Source organism: Squalius cephalus (assembly GCF_949319135.1).
Source record: "Squalius cephalus genome assembly, chromosome: 9".
Classification (NCBI taxonomy): Eukaryota; Metazoa; Chordata; class Actinopteri; order Cypriniformes; family Leuciscidae; genus Squalius; species Squalius cephalus.
The window spans coordinates 14,680,250-14,700,295 of NC_137130.1; the positions used below are offsets into that span (position 1 = coordinate 14,680,250).

General features: G+C 38.5%; 1 protein-coding gene across 6 annotated transcripts in view; it reads left to right on the forward strand.

Moving 5' to 3' along the window:
• nalcn (sodium leak channel, non-selective) overlaps positions 1-20,046 on the forward strand; it is a 116,776-nt gene that overhangs the window by 83,387 nt on the left and 13,343 nt on the right. For all 6 annotated transcript variants that reach the window (XM_079881245.1, XM_079881242.1, XM_079881244.1 and 3 more), the window contains 18 exons: positions 35-176; positions 470-543; positions 7,148-7,249; positions 7,370-7,439; positions 7,533-7,624; positions 8,024-8,146; positions 8,344-8,400; positions 9,109-9,229; positions 10,228-10,359; positions 10,789-10,956; positions 11,491-11,595; positions 11,688-11,794; positions 17,012-17,132; positions 17,209-17,307; positions 17,392-17,485; positions 19,439-19,545; positions 19,630-19,704; positions 19,875-19,994. In XM_079881245.1, coding sequence (XP_079737371.1) covers positions 35-176; positions 470-543; positions 7,148-7,249; positions 7,370-7,439; positions 7,533-7,624; positions 8,024-8,146; positions 8,344-8,400; positions 9,109-9,229; positions 10,228-10,359; positions 10,789-10,956; positions 11,491-11,595; positions 11,688-11,794; positions 17,012-17,132; positions 17,209-17,307; positions 17,392-17,485; positions 19,439-19,545; positions 19,630-19,704; positions 19,875-19,994 — 1,909 coding nt within the window. The remainder of the gene's footprint in view (positions 1-34; positions 177-469; positions 544-7,147; positions 7,250-7,369; positions 7,440-7,532; positions 7,625-8,023; positions 8,147-8,343; positions 8,401-9,108; positions 9,230-10,227; positions 10,360-10,788; positions 10,957-11,490; positions 11,596-11,687; positions 11,795-17,011; positions 17,133-17,208; positions 17,308-17,391; positions 17,486-19,438; positions 19,546-19,629; positions 19,705-19,874; positions 19,995-20,046) is intronic.

Genomic DNA, 20,046 nt, shown 5'->3' on the forward strand with positions numbered 1-20,046 from the left:
TTGCTATGCGTGTGCCCGTGGGCGTGTGCCACAGGGAAAGCTTCATGAAGCAGTTCATCGACCGACAGCAGCAGGACCCCAGCTGTCTATTCCGTCGCCTTCCCTCAGCATCGTCCTCATCCTGCGACCATTCCAAGAGGTCTGCCATTGAGGATAATAAATACATAGATCAGAAGGTACCACACTCCATAACTCCCACAGTCTGCCCCCTCAGTACACACAGGGACTAAACAATAAGCTTATGAATGCTCTGAGAGGAACAGATCCATTTCCCACGCAACAAGACCTAAATAACCAGCAGTTATATAACAATATTTTGTTGATTATATTGGGATGCTTTTATTTGCTGATATAAAATGTAGCTTTACCCACATAATAATACAGTAGTTGTTTGTAAATGTATATGTCTGAATTATATTGCATATTGATCTGTGTTCATCTTACTGTGTAAACCTCTTTTTCTTCCTAGCTCCGAAAGTCAGTATTTAGCATCCGTGCCCGTAACCTCATAGAGAAGGAAACCACTGTCAATAAAATTCTGCGGTGAGATTTCTGATTTTCAGCAAATTGATGTTTATCACTTTATTTTATTTTATTTTGTTTTATTATATTATATTATTTTTTTATTTTACTATTTCAGTGGCTGAGATTGATATTATGATATTATGCTTAGCATTATCCTGGCAGGGCTAGAAAATGAATACCATATATTCATTTAAAAAAGTCCAAATTAATCTTTCTGTAATAAGGGCAATTTTATTTACAGTATGAAGTAATGATTTTTGTCATTTTAATGTGTAGATATGTGCATGTAGATATATGCATGCAGACAGTTAGTGAATGAGACCCAGTGGTTTTTCCATCAAGCAGAACTATTGAAATGAATTTGGATTAGAATATTTATTCATATTATAGATATGAAATTCTCTGTGATTTGAAATTAACAGCATTGCTTTTCTCTGGCTGCCATAGGCAACAACAATTAATTCCTATACAGGGTAAATGTGTTTTCATTTCAACCCTCCATTTCCATGATTTTGACTCCATGTTTGTCATCCAGCCAGCCCAGCAGTCAAAGCAGATAATGCCGTCTCCATATCAATGTAACTGTTAGTGGGTCACCTGTGAGCGTGAATGAACATATTCATATTTAAAAATCTGGCAGCGATGCAGCCAGATATTCCCACACTTTCCTTCAACCGTTCTCGTCTCTATCGTTAAGTTTCAGGTCACGTCGATGCCGTCCCCCCACCTCCCTTGTGTTACACACACTCATACACCTCACCTTGTCCACCCCTCCTCCTGCTGCTAAGCAGACAGACGGCACATCAGTAGCCATCCCACGTCGTCTGTGCCGTCTGGGGCATTCGGTCTGTCTGCATACACACATGCACACACACTCTTCATCAGCCAGGCACTCATCACTCTGAGTGGCCATAAATAAGGGCGACATGTTCTCTTGAAGCTGAAATTGTCATTAGCTGTGTTCTGGTACATGACTCTGCAATTAATGGACAATAGAGAGGCGGTGGTGAGCAGCAGGCTTTTTAAAGCATACATAGATCAGCGCTGATTCAGAGCATAAACAGCCAATGGGATCTCAGCGGCGGAACAATCTCCCAATACCAATTATAGCAATAGCCTCACCAGTTACATTTAATTTCAACATATCTTTAAAAGATTTGCTTTTAATAAACCATCAGAAAACACCACAAGGTACTGCAGTACAGAGGGTTTTTTCTTTTGTTTATTCAAAGACTTATTCTGCATGTTTTGTTACCTGTTTAAGCAGTTGTCACAAACACAAAATATGGGTCTTCAAAAAATGAAGACTGTGTGAGAAAAATGTGTGAGAAATTTTTCTTCTTCAGAAAATGCATAAATAATTTTAGAAAAACAACTAGTATAGCTACATAGTATTTTAAATAAAAAAAAAGTAAAATTTAGGTTAGTTATTTTTTATTTCATGAAACCAGTGTTGCCAACGAGTTGATTTAGCAACTTTTCAGACCCCTCTAGCGACTTTTTTCCAAAAAAACGCTTAGCAACAGATCTTGGACAAGCCTTATCTAGATTCCGAGACTCGCCGGTACTGCCGCACGAGCGCGAGGTTTTGATTTCCCACTGCGCACACACCTCTCTCTGTGTCTACTCTGTTCAGAGAGTGTCTGAGCCTGAGAGGAACAGCGCATTCAGTTAAAATAGATATTCTCTAACCTAACCATAGCTGAAATCACAGCACAAACATTGTCTTTATCTTACGTGTATGGTGAATTTGTCAGACGATGTCTCAATTATAAATCAGGATTTTAGTGCAGATTAACAGTTTGGAAGGGAGAACAGTTAACATGTAGTCTTAATGGGCTGCGTTTCAGTCACTATTTCATATTCATCCCGTTGTCTGACAACCGTGTAAGGGTGGATATCCTGCAGGGGTTCAGGCTGCAAGACTGCCGAATGACTAAAGAAACGTTGTCAGCAAGATGGTAGAAAACTGTACATTTCTTGTCTATTATACCAACGATGGAAATAAGTGCAGTTACAATAGCTTAATATGTGGGAGAGCGTTGCTATATAGAGTGACGACATTGTATTGCAATAAGTAGCACTTCAAAGTCAATAGCAAATCAAAACTAGTAAGCACATTATTTGTAATTGAAAGGGATTAATGACAATATATGGTTATGGTTACACTTAAAATAGTTACAAAATAGATGTAGGAGATGATAATAACTTATACCATTAATTGTACCCAGCATATATGTAAAATGTTACCAGAAAGAGAGAGAGAGAGAGAGAGAGAGAGACAAAGAAAAGAGGAGGCAAAGGGAGAGAGCCCCAAGAAAGGGACCCAGAGAATAAGAATAGAGCCAGAGCATAAAAGAGACAGAGCAACAGTTACAATCTTCTTTTATCCTTTCCCTGACCATGTGATCTTAACCCAAATCTGAAATTTTAACCCAAACCTGAAATTTTATTGCACCACAGGTCACATTTGACCACTCTGAAAAAAGGATTAGTTTCCTTTGTAATGATTTCACAATGATAGAGAATAGTCTTTATTTTAGATTCACAAGGAAAATCGGGAGATAAACAGAGAAAACACAACCACTAAATACAGACAAGATCAGACAAAAAGGGGCTGTTTACACAACACCGCTTTCAACTAAAAACCAACGTAAAACCTATTTTGCGTTTTGGCCGTTCGTTTACACGACAACATCATTTTGGGTGCCTGAAAACGCAAACTTTTGAGGATGGGTTTCAAAGAGCATGTTTTTGAAAACGCTGTCTGTGTAAACAACAAAAAATGTAAATCTCTGAAGACGATGACCTCATGCATTACGTGTTCAGTCTATAGGGTTTCATCGCCATCTAATGTCCTGGCAGCAGAATACAGGGTTTTAGTCGTTTTTGCAGATTTGTGTGAATGGAGATCGTTTTGACATTGGTGTCATCTATACGCGGAAAAAAATCAAAGGAAAAAGTCTAAATTTTAAGCATATCTTTGTCGTGTAAACGTACCCTAAAAAAACAGACTAAACGAGAGAACTAATGAGGTAATTAACAACAGGTGAACAGAATGAAACAGGCACAGAGGAAATTAGGACAACTTAAGGCAGGCGTACATGGTGCGAGTTCGGACACTTGGGAGGTCGTGAGATATTGCACACGTTACGAATCGCGTCAAAGCAGCTGGTACATGGCACGACTGTCCTGCACGAATTTAATCTCGAGCCGGCGGCAATCACGTGAGCTTTCGCGCTAAACACAGAGACCGGAGCTTTCAATGTTTCAGGCAACTATAGCTTCAGATAGAAAAATGACAGAAATGTGTGTGCAAATGATTTGTTGAAAAGCAGAGAACAGTAGCCATTCCTTTCAACAGAGAGAGAGAGAGAGAGAGAGAGAATGAATGAATGACAGAACCAAACACAATAAACAGAACAGAATCCTGACATCCTCTCTTTAGGCACCCCATTGCTTAGAACTGTTTCCACCTGCACAACACAGTATAAGCTAATAAGAGCCATCTGCTGTGTCGGACGTACAACAGAGTACATGACAGTCAATAGTGCCATAGCTTACAGGGTGTTCACTGATGATCATTACATAATCTTGTACATTCAAAGTCAAGTCAAGTCACCTTTATTTATTTAGCGCTTTTTACAATACAGATTGTATCAAAGTAACTTCACAGTGATAACATGAAAATAATACAGAGTTTACTTCTAGAAGAAAATTGCATCATTGTCCACATTAAGTAAGGCAGATCAATAATATTGTTGAATATTAAATGTCCCCAACTAAGCAAGCCAAAACCCAAGGCAACAGTGGCAAGGAACCAAAACTCCATCAGGTGACAGAATGGAGAAAAAAACCTTGGGAGAACCCAGGCTCAGTCGGGGGCCAGTTCTCCTCTGGCCAACGAACGAACAGTGCATGATTATGATTCAGGCAGCATTACAGGTCAGAAGTCAGATTGGATCAGAACATTCAGAATATTATCCAGTTCCATCTGGTTGGAAGTCGGAGTTATCATGCCGGTATGGAGACGAGTTTGTTGAGGATCAGTGCCGATGGCTGTTGTGTCGATGAAGCCTTCACAGGGCTGATGAGGCTGGCACCTCAGGGATGCGTCATGGATGGGTCCAGGCGCAGGTCCACCATCTGATCTGGATACGGCCCGGATCCAGCTGACTTCAGTAAACCTCGGAATAAACAGAAAGACTAACATTAGCGTAAGAAGCCATTCTTCTTATGATGTAACAAGTACATCAGGTGTTATGGGAAATGTCCCCCGGTTCCGGCTAACCTAATCTATGCAGCCTAATAATCAATTAACTGATTTGAATAATAGAAATGTAATGTTCTATATGAATGCCAGGTAAAAGAGATGCGTTTTTAGTCTAGATTTTAAACTGACAGAGTGTGTCTGCTTCCCGGACAATGTTAGGAAGACTGTTCCAAAGTTTAGGTGCTAAATAGGATAAGGGTCTACCGCCAGCAGTTGATTTTGATATTCTAGGTATTGTCAATTGGCCATAATTTTGAGATCGCAGTAGACGTGAAGGACTATAATGCATTAAGAGCTCGCTCAAGTACTGGGGAGCTAAACCATTTAGTGCTTTGTAAGTAGTCAGCAATATTTAAAAATGTATATGATGTTTAATAGAGAGCCAATGCAGTGTTGACAGAATGGGGCTAATATGGTCATACTTCCTGGTTCTAGTAAGAACTCTAGCTGCTGTGTTTTGGACCAACTGGACTTTGTTTATTATGCGTGCAGGGCAACCACCCAGTAGAGCATTACAATAATCTAGCCTTGAGGTCATGAACGCATGAACTAACTGTTCTGCATTTTTCATTGAAAGCATATGTCGTAATTTATATATATTTTTAAGATGGAAGAATGCGGTTTTACAGATGCTAGAAATGTGGCTTTCAAATGAAAGATTGGTATCAAAGAGCACACCTAGGTTGCTAACCGACGACGAAGACTTAACAGAGCAGCCATCAAGTGTTAGACAGTATTCTGGGTTAATACGTGCAGAGGTTTTTTGCCCAATAATTAGAAACTCTGTTTTTTCAGAATTAAGAAGTAGGAAATTACTAGTCATCCAAATTTTTATATCAGCTATGCATTCCGTTAATTTAGTGAATTGGTGCGTTTCGTCGGGGTGCGAAGAAATATAGAGCTGAGTATCATCAGCATAACAGTGAAAACTAAAACCATGCTTCCTAATTATATCTCCTAAGGGTAGCATGTACAGAGTGAACAGCAACGGTCCTAGTACTGAGCCTTGTGGTACTCCATTTTGAACTTTTGATCGATATGACATCTCTTTACTGCTACAAACTGATAACGGTCAAATAAGTATGATTTAAACCATGCTAGTGCAATTCCACTAATGCCAAAATAATTTTCGAGTCTATTTTTAAAAGAATGTTGTGGTCGATAGTATCAAATGCAGCACTAACATCCAGTAACACTAATAGAGAGATACAACCACGATCGGATGATAAGAGCAAATAATTTGTGACTCTAATGAGAGCAGTGTCAGTACTATGGTACGGTCTAAATCCTGACTGAAAATCCGCACAGATACCATTTCTTTCTAAAAAAGGAACATAGTTGTGAGGATACTGCTTTTCTAGTATCTTTGACAGAAAAGGTCAATTCAAGATCGGCCTGTAATTGACTAATTCTGTAGGATCAAGTTGCGTTTTTTTAATAAGAGGTTTAATAATAGCCAGCTTAAAAGTTTTCGGTACATATCCTAGTGGCAAAGATGAATTAATGATATTAAGAAGAGGATCTATGACCTCTGGAAGCATCTCTTTCAATAGCTTAGTCGGTATAGGGTCTAATATACATGTTGTTGATTTAGACGATTTAACGAGTTTAGACAATTATTCCTCTCCTATATTAATGAATGAATGACATTTTTACTCAGGGAGACTACAATGCACTATCTGATGCGATACTGTAGTAGACGGTTGCATAGTTTTCTTTCTAATATTATCAATCTTGTAAGTAAAGAAGTTCATAACAAGAAGTCATTACTGCTGTGCTGTTTGGAAACGTCCGGTGTTGAAGCTTTATTTTTTGTTATTTTAGCCACTGTTTTGAATAAATACCTAGGGTTGTGTTTGTTTTCTTCTAAAACTGTTGAAAAATAGCATAATCTAGCAGTTTTTTGGCCTTTCTGTATGCAATCGTGCTCTCTCTCCACAAAATGCGAAAAACTTCGAATTTGTAAAACTCAAAGTATGTAAAACTCTTTCAGCAGGGAGAGTGCTGTACCCAAACAAATGCATTAGTTTAGAAACGACATGAGCTTTTGTAATGTGACTTATTTTTGAGTGAAACAGAATAATCAGTGAAAATAATTTAGGATGAGACTTCTAAATGGAGATAGTTAATAGATTTTGATGATGAAAACTTTTTACATGTTCTAATGAATCATATGCAGTATAACTACACATTTAAATTAGAAGTTAGTTAACATTTAAAGTTATGTTAATATTGTCTGGACAGCCAGACAAGTCTCATGATTGCATTTAAAAAAAAAAAAAGAATACCAGTCATAATTTATTAATTTGCTCTTGACCTAGTTATGGTTTGTCTGGGTTTTTCTTTCAGAGCCTGCACCAGACAACGTATGCTGAGTGGTTCCTTTGAGGGTCAGCCAACTAAAGAGAGATCCATACTCAGTGTCCAGCATCACATCCGTCAAGAGCGCCGGTTTGGAAAGCACATACTCATCTGTTTAATTTATTAAAGGAGCACTGGATGGATGTATATTAATAAAGTGCACTACAATATGCTAGTGTGCACTGCATTAACCCCCTGTTTTTGGCACAGGTCCCTCAGACATGGCTCTACCAGCCAGAGAATCAGCAGAGGGAAATCCCTGGAAACACTCACTCAGGATGTGAGTACACACACACTCAGATATCATTGAGTAATAGCTGACAGTGCTATCTGTGTCTATCTGTGATCTCTGACATGCGTGTGAACTCTGCAGCACTCCAGCACAGTCCGGTACCGTAACGCTCAGCGTGAGGACAGTGAAATCAAGATGATACAAGAGAAAAAGGAGCAGGCTGAGATGAAACGGTATTTCTGCCACTCCATACACTTGCCTTGGCATGTGGTCAGTTGAACAGATTTTATCTCCTCTCCCCCTCTCCCCAAACAAAACATGCCATGTGGGAGTTATTGCACCTTATCGTTCTGTATGCTGATGGTGGCATAGTGCCATTGATATATGACATCAAGACATATTGCACAGAAGCAAAGCTTTTGTTTCTGGTTGGCTGTATTTTTTGCTATGTACAGAGGGACTATAAAAGTGAAATAATTTTAGCTGATTTACAGATACAGAATGGTTTAAGAACTAATAAGGTCCCTTCTGTGCACCCAAGATCTTTTTGATAAAATCAGTGTTTGCAGCACATGAAATTCCAAATGGATTTATTGATACGTCTCTGATGCTTTTTTTTTTTCTGTTCACAGAAAAGTCCAAGAGGAGGAACTTCGGGAAAACCATCCATACTTTGACAAGCCACTCTTCATCGTTGGTAGAGAGCACCGCTTCCGAAACTTTTGCCGAATGATTGTGCGGGCACGTTTCAATGTGTAAGACCAAAGCTAATACAAATCCATTGCATTATATTATAGTTACAGTAGCATTTTCATCCACATCAATGAGATCAATGACTAATCCCTTTGTACCATAATCACAGAAAATAATGCCATGTTGTTTCACAAACTGTTGTGTGTATGTGTTTTCCATTTCTTTACTGACACTGTGTTAATGGGCTTTTTATGAATAGGTCTAAAACGGATCCCAATACAGGCGCAGTGAACAGCACAAAATACCATCAATTATAGTAAGTCTGTAAATGTTTAGGGCCTTTGCACTATGATAGCCTGATAATATACACAACAATTTTTTTTGTCTTCATATTTAAAGGAAAGGGTAGTGAAATTCAGAATAAAAAATTATAGCAGCATACACTTACATTTATACTTACACTTGCATTACTTAAATGTAATGCAAATGAAATAATACATTATATAATTGTAAAATATTAATACATTCTGGTAGAATTTATTTTGAAATAGTGAAAAAAAAGTAAAAAAAAAACTCAAAAGTTAAACAACATATGGATGCTTTACATTAATTAGAATATGGAGGAGAAATGTGTGTAATTGTCATGAAAATAATGTCAAAATAATGGTTGCATTTATTTTTTTCACATTTTTAGGGTCGTAAAGTTTTCCTTATGATTCCTTAATTAATATGTCTAATTTGATTCTAGAAATTCAATATGAGAATTGGCTCTGTAAAGTTTTGCCAGGGTGAGTTAGTGTGGGATTAGATGAGAACTTTTCGGCTGCATTGTCCTAGAAGGATTTCACCAGTTCCAAAGATCTGCAAAATTAAGACATTTTACACAGAAAAAAAATTAAGACAAAATTTACACAAACTCAGACTGTAGGAAAAGAGTAGGAAAAATGCAGGGTAGAAAAAACATGTTTTGGCACATTCAACCTGCACTAAACCTTGCATGTGTGTGTGTCTGTGTGTTCTCCAGTGATTTGCTGGGCTTGGTAACCTATCTGGACTGGGTGATGATCGTGGTCACCATCTGCTCTTGTATTTCCATGATGTTTGAGTCCCCTTTTACTAGGGTCATGCATGTCCCTACCCTGCAGGTATTCTAAACCCAACCGGCCACCATTCTATCCCACACAAAACATCCAACTAACTTTTTTAACCTGCAAATATTCCTCATCTCTTTCCTGAAGGCTGGTCATCATGTCTCATTTCTGTTGCAGTCCAGCACTTTTGATTGCCACTCCCAACTAATTTTGCGATTTTACTTTTGAGCACATTTTGTTATGATCCCCACTGATTTAGGCTACTTTGGAATTCACCTATGTTGACTTTGAATGTGAATGTTTATAGGGTGCCTCTGTTTCAAATATTTTGTATTGTCATTTATGATACAGAAAGATTTAACTGATTGACCTGCTGCTCTTGAAAGTCTTCTGTCTTTTGTATGCCGGCCGCAGTTCTGTGTCCCAACACTCCCAGTTTTAAAACCTGGCCAACAAACAAGGAAATATTATGACCTATAGTTACAGTATTTTTGTTATGAGGAAAGATTATTGATATTGCTGGCTACAAATTGAATGTAGAGCTTGTTTATTCCCCAAAATCATGTCAATAGTACTATTATGTGTCATTTACACTTTCACATAGAAACTCACTTTAATAGTCACTGATTTGTATGTAAAAATAATCGAAATTCTGATTAGATGATTTCTGTTCATTGCTTTAGTATAATACAGATAAAAAATGTGACTGCTAACTCAATGTCTATAAAATAAAGATAAACACACACCTGTGATCATATGCTCTTTATTAATGCTGCTACATTGCTTAGCTTACTATATATAGCTTACTGTTAGACTGTTTAACTAATATTACTTTGTAGAAGAATTGTTGATAAATTGGCAATAAATGTAACTTAAAAAAAAATAAGCCACTCAAAGCTCTATCTTGCTGGTATTTACCACAGGCTTTTGGCATTTCGTCTTGCGTTGTGCCTAAGAACACCACATACCTGTGGTAAAATCAATGAAATGCATGAAACACCACTAATTTTCATTGTGTGCTATTGTATACTAAACAACACCTTTCCCTGCAGATCGGAGAATATGTCTTCGTCATCTTCATGAGCATTGAGCTGAACCTGAAGATCATGGCAGATGGTCTGTTCTTCACTCCCACTGCAGTCATCCGAGACTTCGGTGGCGTCATGGACATCTTCATCTACTTAGTAAAACTCCAATCTCATCTGCTCTCCTGTGAAAAACCCACTTTCCGATGCATGTGAATGGCAGCCTTTGATCTGATTAATCACTTCTCTAATGAGGCTCTGAAGATCCCTTTTTAATTACCCTAAACAGTACTTAACTTAAATGACCCAGTCACATCAATTTCATCCTGTTTTTAAAATTAAAAAAAAAAAAAAAAAATGTTTTTTAAAAGAATTCGGACAGTTTCACATAAACATTGTTTGCATTTAATAGAACAGCCTACACTGCCAATGCTGACTATTTCATAAGGAATACTTATTGCATTTATATTAATAAAGCAATATAAATGAGCCATCGCAAAATCATCTGCAGTTAGTGATTTCACATTCAAGATCTGGAATCAGGGAAGAGCTGTGCCCTTTAAGGTGATCTTTCTGCCCACTCTGTAGGTCAGTCTGATCTTTTTATGCTGGCTACCAAACAATGTGCCCCCTGAGTCTGGTGCCCAGCTCCTCATGATGCTACGCTGCCTACGCCCACTGCGTATCTTTAAGCTGGTGCCGCAAATGAGGAAAGTGGTTCGAGAAGTCCTCAAGGGTTTCAAAGAGATATTCCTGGTGAGTCAGCAAACAGGTCCACTTCCTGCCTTTAGTCGAAGTAAAAAGAAAGCAGAGATGACTGGTTATTTGATTGTTAATTCTACTAAGATATATATTGGTTGTGCTAACATTTTTGCATAAAGTGGTCATATTATGTTCTTTTAACATTGACTTTTTTTACGTTTTACATATGTTTTGTTGTAGCATTGTTTCAGTAGATGAAATTTTTGGACAAAAAGGTTTGCATTCTGAATCGTAGTGTATGTTTACATAGTACATCAAACACTTTTATTTTAAATTAATTGTGATATGTCCCCTTTAATTGCAAGGCAAGAACAGAGAGCCTTCTTTGCAATAGTGGAATGTAATAGATTAACTTGGCAGTATTTGTTCTGGAGATTTTTTTATGGACCTTCTTCATTAAAGCTTTGCTCCCCTCGGGTACTTTTCTGTGAGCTTATTATAGTGTTACTGTATATGAAAGTAATGCACTGACCAGATTTTGTGGGAAAGCCATTTTGCCGTAGACTGGATTATTGATTTCCCAAACAGGTCTCTATTCTTCTTCTGACACTAATGCTGGTGTTTGCAACCTTTGGGGTGCAACTCTTTGCTGGAAAACTTGCCAAATGTAATGATCCCCATATCTCCAGTAAGGTACAAGGCAATTCTTGCAACTTTTGAAATTGTGTTCAGAGTGGAGGCTCTTCTGTACTTCACTAAAATGTTGTGTAAAATGTACTTTTTAGGAAGACTGCCACGGCATCTTTAGAATCAATGTGAGCATTTCAAAAAACCTGAATTTAAAGCTCGGGCCAGGGGAGAAGAAACCAGGATTCTGGGTGCCAAGAGTTTGGTATGAAACAGAACAAGAATGTTCTCTCTCTCTCTCTCTCTCTCTCTCTCTCTCTCTCTCTCTCTCTCTCTCTCTCTCTCTCTCTCTCTCTATATATATATATATATAATGTATATATACAGGGGGACTTTAAGATTACTCCATCCTGAATACGAACATTAATGATACCTCAAACTGTGACTTGATGAGATGTGTTGTTATTTTCTAAGCAGTTTTTTTAATTGTGTCTGTCCAATGATAAAACAGGCATACAAACCAATAGAAGCACATTGAATAGGGGAGCCAAGTCATATTTAGGGACCTGAATATCATCAAGTCTAGTAAGGGCCAGTATACAACCACTTACACTCTAGAAACTCCTCAGAACAAAATAACAAACACATTGTTACACCCTTGCAACCACTCAGAATACTCTTAACTACTCGTCAGAAGAAAATAGTGACTCCACAGCAACAAAGCTACATACTTTAGCAATAACTTAGAACACCTTAGCAACTGCACAGCAATGCCCTGACAACCACTCAGAACACTTTAGCAACTCCTCAGAACATATAACCACATAGGAATGTTCTGGCTACCAATGACTTTTGTATGGGTGCCATTCTGTACTTCACATTATAAATTCAAATTATCTTTAAAAACTTTTCAAATTTAACATCCAATTAAAGCAAAATAAAAATGGGCTTTTCACAAACAAACCAAATTCAATTTCTTTTAAAAGCACTGAATAATTCAACACAAATTGAACCTGTCACACCTTCAGTGTTGAGGTGTTTTTGAGAAATCCCTGTAGTAACATCTCATCTGTGACAGCACAAACTATTATGATGAATGTTCTCATTGCATAAACAGCACCACATTTTCATCATCTTTCATATTCATTTTCCCCATAAGCAATAGTCAGTGTTGCAGTACAGTTGTACGGTTTGTCGTGGGCGCATAGCAGGGGGCTGATATATCTTTCCCGCAGGCATAAACACAAACAACACACAATCATTCACCCACACACCAATGAGTCTGTTATTGCTCTAGAGATTTGTGGCAAAACAATGGCAAATTATTTGTAAGACATTAAATAATGAAGACCACCAAAACACACAAATGGGTCCATAGCACTTCTAGAATGGTCAAAGTTTCGCTAGAGAGAGAGAGATATTTTGAGTTAAGTTCTTTAATTTACAATAAATAATCTACTGAATCATGAACAGAAACACAACAACATTCTTCTTAAACAAACATAGATCTCACAAAGTCTTTAAATATTTAAAAAAACACCACAATTTAAACATACAAATTTAAAAGATCATCATAAGTAACCTCACAAATACAAATATTAAAAGCCCATTTGAATTGAAACCTTTCTGTATATCTCAATAAATGGATCTCTTTCTTATATATAGTCCTAAATATCAATCTAATAAAAACAACTGTAAACACTTGTCCCAGTCTATGACAAGCAAGTAATCAGGTGGATGTAATCAGTACGATTATGTATGATTAGTCCAGGCAATGGGAAATTTAGTTCATGGTGAGATAAAGGAGACTAAAGGATTGCCCTCTGGTGAAGATCATGAGCACTCCAGCTAGTGGTTGTGACACAGCCCATCTGAACTTCCCCACGGCGGAGCAGAAGACCACCAGAACAGAGCAGACAGGTCTGAAGCAAAGAACACAGAGGTTAGGGTTGTCCTCTGGGGCCGTGTCAAAACAGTCAGGAAGTTCAGTAAATGGCCTCCGTGGCCCTAACAGGGTAGGCAGGGCGTTCCAGATTGACCTCCGTGGTCATGACATGAGTCATGACAGACTGAGAGTTCATAGGCGACCTCTGTGGTCGTGACAGGACAGACAGGGAGTTCAGGGATGACCTCTATGGTCATTTCTAGGCAGACAGGGAGTTCACAGACAACCACTGTGGTCATAACTGGACAGCCAGGAAGTTCTCAGACGGACAGTGAAGCAGAGAGTTCATCAGTGGTCTCCTTGGCCATAGCAGGACATACCAAGAATTCAATTACAGTAGCTTCCACCTTAGATAAACTAGGTCAGGTGCCTCGGGTTTCTCCTCGGGAGAAACTGAAGATGCGTCCCAGACACATAGAATGACCATTGCCGTAACTGGAAGTGCAATCAAACGTGGGAAAACATCTGAGACCCCCAGACTCGATACCACCGGACTCGAAGATGATGTCAGGTCCACTGAGATGCCAGCTGCTCGCACCGACATCAATGGCAAAAAAATTTTTTGGGGAAGCGTTTTCCTCTAACTGCCCCACAGTGAGGGGAGAACCGCTTAATGGGAAGGTGTAGTCCAGGAACTCGCTCAGCAATCCTGGAGGACCATCACGGATCATCGTGGATTGTAATGGGTTGTTGAGTCCATAGCAGAAGAAATCAATGAGAGCAAAGTCTGGGAGATCATTGAAATTATCAATGTCCAGAAAGTCCTTAATGTGGTCCTCGAGTGAGCAAGTTTCTTGGCAAAGGCAGACTAGGGTGATTGCTGGATCCATATTGTGGTCTGGATTTCAATCGGCTGCTGGATCTATATATGGCGAAATCTTTCATTACATAGTGCTCTGAGACTTGGGTCGGAGATCCAAACGCAGCTTTATTAAGGGTTATCCACAATTGTAATACATATAACAGGCATAGGGTCAAAAACCACTGGGCAAACAATCCAGATAAGTCCAAGACACAGACAAAAAGAGAAATCCTGGGAGACAGGCAGAAGATCAAAATTATGACACGGAAAACCAAAATAGTGCTCAGAAATGCAGTGTAACACTTACAAGACTTCGCAAAGAATGAGTGAATACATAGGGCTTAAATAGGCAGGGGTAAAAGAGATAATAACACACATGTGGAAGTAATCAGAACATGATTAGTCCAGGCAATGGGTTATGGTAAATGTAGCTCATGGTGGGATAAAGGAGATAGAAGGAGTGGATCCTCTGGTGGATATCATGGGCACTCCAGCTGGTGTCTTAAAAAGTGGGATCAGTCATTCACAATTTAAAAATTAATGAATTTTTTTTATTTTTGCCTACAAAAAGGGCACTACAATACCATGCACAACCCACCACTGTAGAATCACCTGTTCTTTTTTCAATGGGGGCTTATACAAGGTCCTCCTGCTTCCTTTCGGGAAAGGATCTGACCCAAGCACTTTATGCCATTTTGAATCTTTAAGGTTTTCAAGAGGTAAAAGATGTAACACATTTACACACAGTTTTTTTACTGGTGTCACTGAACAATTCTGTTTTAAAGGTAAGCAGACTTCCTTTCACTTCCTGCCATGTCCTAACTGCAGCTGAAATTTTAAACTCTGGAAAAGCCGAGATAATGTATGCTCTTCTTAAAAAAGACTTTCAGGAGAAAAAAATAATAATTCTGTAGAAAAAAATCTTTAACTTTGTTCAACAGCTTTTGCCCCAATTGGACTGACTTTATATAGGTATTTAAAGCTAAGTTTTCTGCTGACAACCATCCATTTATTACATTTCCAACTTTGGTTATGCCTGCATTCCAGATGGTTATGCCTGCTTTATACTGTAGATGGTAAAAGGTCCACATCTATTGCAGGATTGCACAAAAGAGGTTATTCTCTCAGCCACAAGCCTTGAACACTACTTAGTTCTCTTTAAAAACTTGAACACTTTCCATGCATTCAATATTGATATATAGAAAGTTGTCAATTCTGTTAGATTAAGATTCTCAATGTCCATGAGAAATAGGTGATGATCTAGTGCCATGCTGCACGCACTTCTCAGTAGTGCACAGGCTATTTCAAACCAACACATGTCACCATACAGTAGTCGCTGGGCTGTCTGAAGTCTAAAGGCTTTTATCCTTGACTTTATTTCCACTAAACATTGACCTCCTCCTTGCCTGGGCAAAAACAATACCGGTGCTTTCACCAATATTGTCCACACCAAAAAAGGTCTATTAAAGATTTTTTTATTTTTTGTACAATATCTTATGAACTTATTTTTTTTTCAAGTATGGTCATCTTATGCCACCAGGTTATTACAAATTAGGATCCTTCCCCCATATGACAACAGGGGAAGCAGCCACTCTAACTCTTTACAATCCACTCTTATGTCATTTCCATACACATTGTGGAATGAGAAACATATTGTTGACAGAACCCTTTAATATGTATTTTACATTGAAATGGCAAAAGCAGCTCTTATAAGCTCACTTTTCCAAACTGCAGTCAACTGTAATTAACTTGTAATCAGAAAAAGCTTTAGAAAAATTGTACTATGCAAAAGTATATTTTTCATATTATCTGATACATAAAAACAATCTAAACGTGCAACATAGACTATATTGCTAAATTTCACCCAAGTATACGGTTGTTTACCTAGATTTTTCACTCACACTTCAGAAAAAAATCAACTCAAACACTTCAACTCCCACTTTTCCTTTTGTCTCATCCAGAAATCTATTAACTCATTAACCAGCGCTTCATTTCAGAAACACCACTACCGCTTTATTCATACGTGAGACAATTTTATCAAATCATATTTGTTCTACTACCAAAAGCATATTTTCAACATTTACACCAGATTCAGGTACACACCTGCACCCATTATGAAGCGATAATAGTGGTGTTCCCTGTACTCGAGGAGACGCCATACCAGCAAACCACACCACATGGCTGGTTTTCACCAACAAAGTCATCTTTCCTTACTTTACAATCCACTAGCTAACAGGAAGGGGAAAACAGAAAAGCCCGAAAAAAGGCACAGGCGCTCTCACACGTGCAATCTCACGTAACAACCCACTCCCGAGAGAGAGAGAGAGAGAGAGAGAGAGAGAGAGAGAGAGAGAGAGAGAGAGAGAGAGAGAGAGAGAGAGAAATAAAGAAAAGTTGTCGCACTTTTATCTTTGAGCACTTTGCGTGGTAACAGGAAAAGAACAAGGCATTTGTTTCACTAGGTATTGTGTTTGTGTTCAGCCTGTAGAGCAGCATGTCCTCTCTCTCAAACACACAGACACACACAGAGACAGGCAGACAGACATTTTGGTGCATGTTTCTTGACCTTAACCAACTCAGATGAATAGTTGACAAAAATACATTGTTTGTAAGAGACACATTTTAAAAATGCCTTTTGAACACATTGCTTGGTTTCATGTTATTGCTTTACAAGGAATATAACAAATGTCTGTTTCATCTTTCACCCAAATCTAATTTTGTGCTGCTGCTTTTAGGGCAAACCCTCGAAACTTCAATTTCGATAATGTGGGCAATGCCATGCTGGCTCTGTTTGAGGTGCTGTCACTGAAGGGTTGGGTGGAGGTGAGAGACGTCATCATACACAGAGTGGGACCGGTAAGTTACTTTTTTAACAGTGACCTCTATACTGATTAATCTGGACTGGACTGATCATGACCTTTGATTGTCTCAGATTCATGGCATCTATATCCACGTCTTTGTGTTCCTGGGCTGTATGATTGGGCTCACCCTTTTTGTTGGTGTTGTCATAGCCAACTTTAATGAAAATAAGGTAGGGCAGTTTTCTTACTGTTAGTTGATTAGTAGCTATGTTTGTTGGCTGTTCCCTGATCATATGTGTTAAATGTTTGTTTAGGGCACAGCTCTTTTGACTGTGGATCAGAGGAGATGGGAAGATTTGAAAAGTCGTCTGAAGATTGCTCAGCCACTCCACCTCCCCCCTCGCCCAGGTAAGTGCTCACTGGAGGTCTCCACAATTAAAATGTCTATTTGTGCATCGCCATAATGTTGCCTTTTGGACACCATCATGTGTTTGAGCAACAGGGATATATAAGTAGCAAGAATAATACTATATTTGAATTGCATTAAAGTATAAACTACATCACACTGTTTGATATTTTGTTGAGGTATCACTGAAAACCAAAGAGACATTTCGGTGGTGCGCAGATAAACGTCACCAGTGCAGTGAGTGTATTATAATTTCAGCAGCAACCTCTCAGTCTCTCATCTCTTTCTTTCCCTTTTTTTCCCTCCCTTCATCTTCCCTTCTTCCGCTAATGAGCCATCCCTGCTTTGCATGTGTTTCCTGAAGCATTTAATCAGCTCTCTTCTGCCGTAGTAGAGAACAAACTAAATTTAAGCTTTCAGCGGTGGGTACACCCCCAAGGCAATCACACACTTGATAATAACCACTCCACTTCTGAGTCAGAAGTTATAGCTGCCTGTAGTATGAATGACTTTGGGCTCTGTGGGCACCTTAGAGCCAAAGAGAGAAGAGCGATTCTCCCTGTGTCTCCCGTAGATTGACTGACTGATTGATTTGGCAGTCGCAGGCTCTGCAGTGACGGTGGTAGCTCGTTGTGTTTTTATGTTTGACTGCCATTGACTCGCCTGGAAACAGACACTTCAAAGACATGTTTCATAACAGCAGGAAAGAATAAACACAATTATCATAGTAGGCAATTATTCAGGCATATTTAATGTGGCAATTAGACACAAAAAATGCTCCAATCTACTGACATGTTTGATTGATATGTTTTGAACCAAACTCCAAAGGCTGCAATGGACAGATTTTCAGTACTTTTCTTTTCTAGTCATTAAGTACGTCTGACTTGTTCAATTATCATTTTAACCAATAGAAAAAATGCGGAAGTTCTTTGTAAATTACAAAAGAATTGTTCATCTATGCCGCCTTTGTAAACAATGGACTGAACCAATGGCTTTTCACTATCAGCATGGAGGCAGCATGCTCTTCCTCCAATACTGATAACTGAAATCTAATTTTGTTCAAAGAAACAAAATGCATTTTGTAAGCCACACTGCAAGTTACACAGCCTTCCCACTTAAATTAAATTTCACTCAAACCATGATCAACTGTGAATAGTTGTTTACTTCCTTTCTTTTTACTTTTTCTACCACTATCAAGCATAATTAACATCCACATATTCAGCTGGTCTTAGCAGTCTCAAAAAGCAAACATCCTTACTATTACTACTACTACTAATAATAATATTTAGGGGTCTAAGCATCGAAGGTGGTTCTTCTTTATTTTTCTGCCCTAAACGTGTATGGGCGTCAGAGACCTTAAATCATGATAAATGTTATAATAGTATGTAAATAATACTAAAATAATACTACTGCAATAATTTTCAGTGCATGCCGTATAAGAACTAAAATAAGGGATAGATATACAGAGCTGTAGACAGCATTAGGCAGAGCTTCCTTTGTGCTTCCTGCCAGGTAGTCTGCACACTGGAATAACAGAAAAATCAATACCTTAGTCAGCACTCGGCAGAGTAACCACATCAATTCCAACTCTATTGAAACCAGCTTCAAATAATCTGTCTGCATTCTGTGGCTGTTGAAATGAACTTGTGATTACAGTGCATGATGAATGACACTCAGACTTTGTGACCAGCTAAAAGACAGCAAAACGATGATGTGGCGGATCTGTAAAAGCAAGGCCAAGGGTAAAGCTCGTACTGAGTGCATTGAATGAACAGTTGAGACGATTTTCTCTCAGTGAGTCCTTTAAATGATGATAAAAGAGAGCACAGAAATTATTCTGAAGGTCAGGGAATTTTGGCCAGGTCTTTGTTTTATAACCACAGTACCGGTTCATGCTGAAAAGCCATAATTTTCTGTTCTTTCAAAACTGAAATTCCTTCTCTTGCATTTTCTAGAAAACGGTGGATTCCGTGCAAAAATGTACGACATCACCCAGCATCCTTTTTTCAAGCGAGGTATCGCAGTGCTGGTGTTAGCACAGTCTGTCCTTCTGTCTGTTAAGGTGAGGAGGGTTACAGCAACAAAACACATTTTTGTTGTATCTTAGCACTAACATAACAAATTAATTAGTGTGTATGTGTTACAGTGGGATGTACTTGACCCAGTTACTTTTCCCTTGGCCACAATGTCTGTGGTTTTCACTTTCATTTTTGTTCTGGAGGTAAATATGTTACAGTACATTTTTAAATTCCGTTTCCTGTTCTTTCATGAGGAAGCTCTTTTTTTACTGCCACAAAAAAAAAAGTTAAAAAATTCACCAGAGGCTTTGCAGTTCATGAGGTCTTTTGGAAGTATTGTACGGTCATGACAGAATGAATTCCTCTGCTGCAGGTCACTATGAAGCTGATAGCTATGTCACCAGCCGGATACTGGCAGAGCAGGAGAAACAGATATGACCTACTAGTCACATCCCTGGGAGTCATATGGATCATTTTGCACTTTGCTTTACTGGTACACACTAAAATGTCATGCATTTTCATCAATGGGATTTTATTTGTACCTT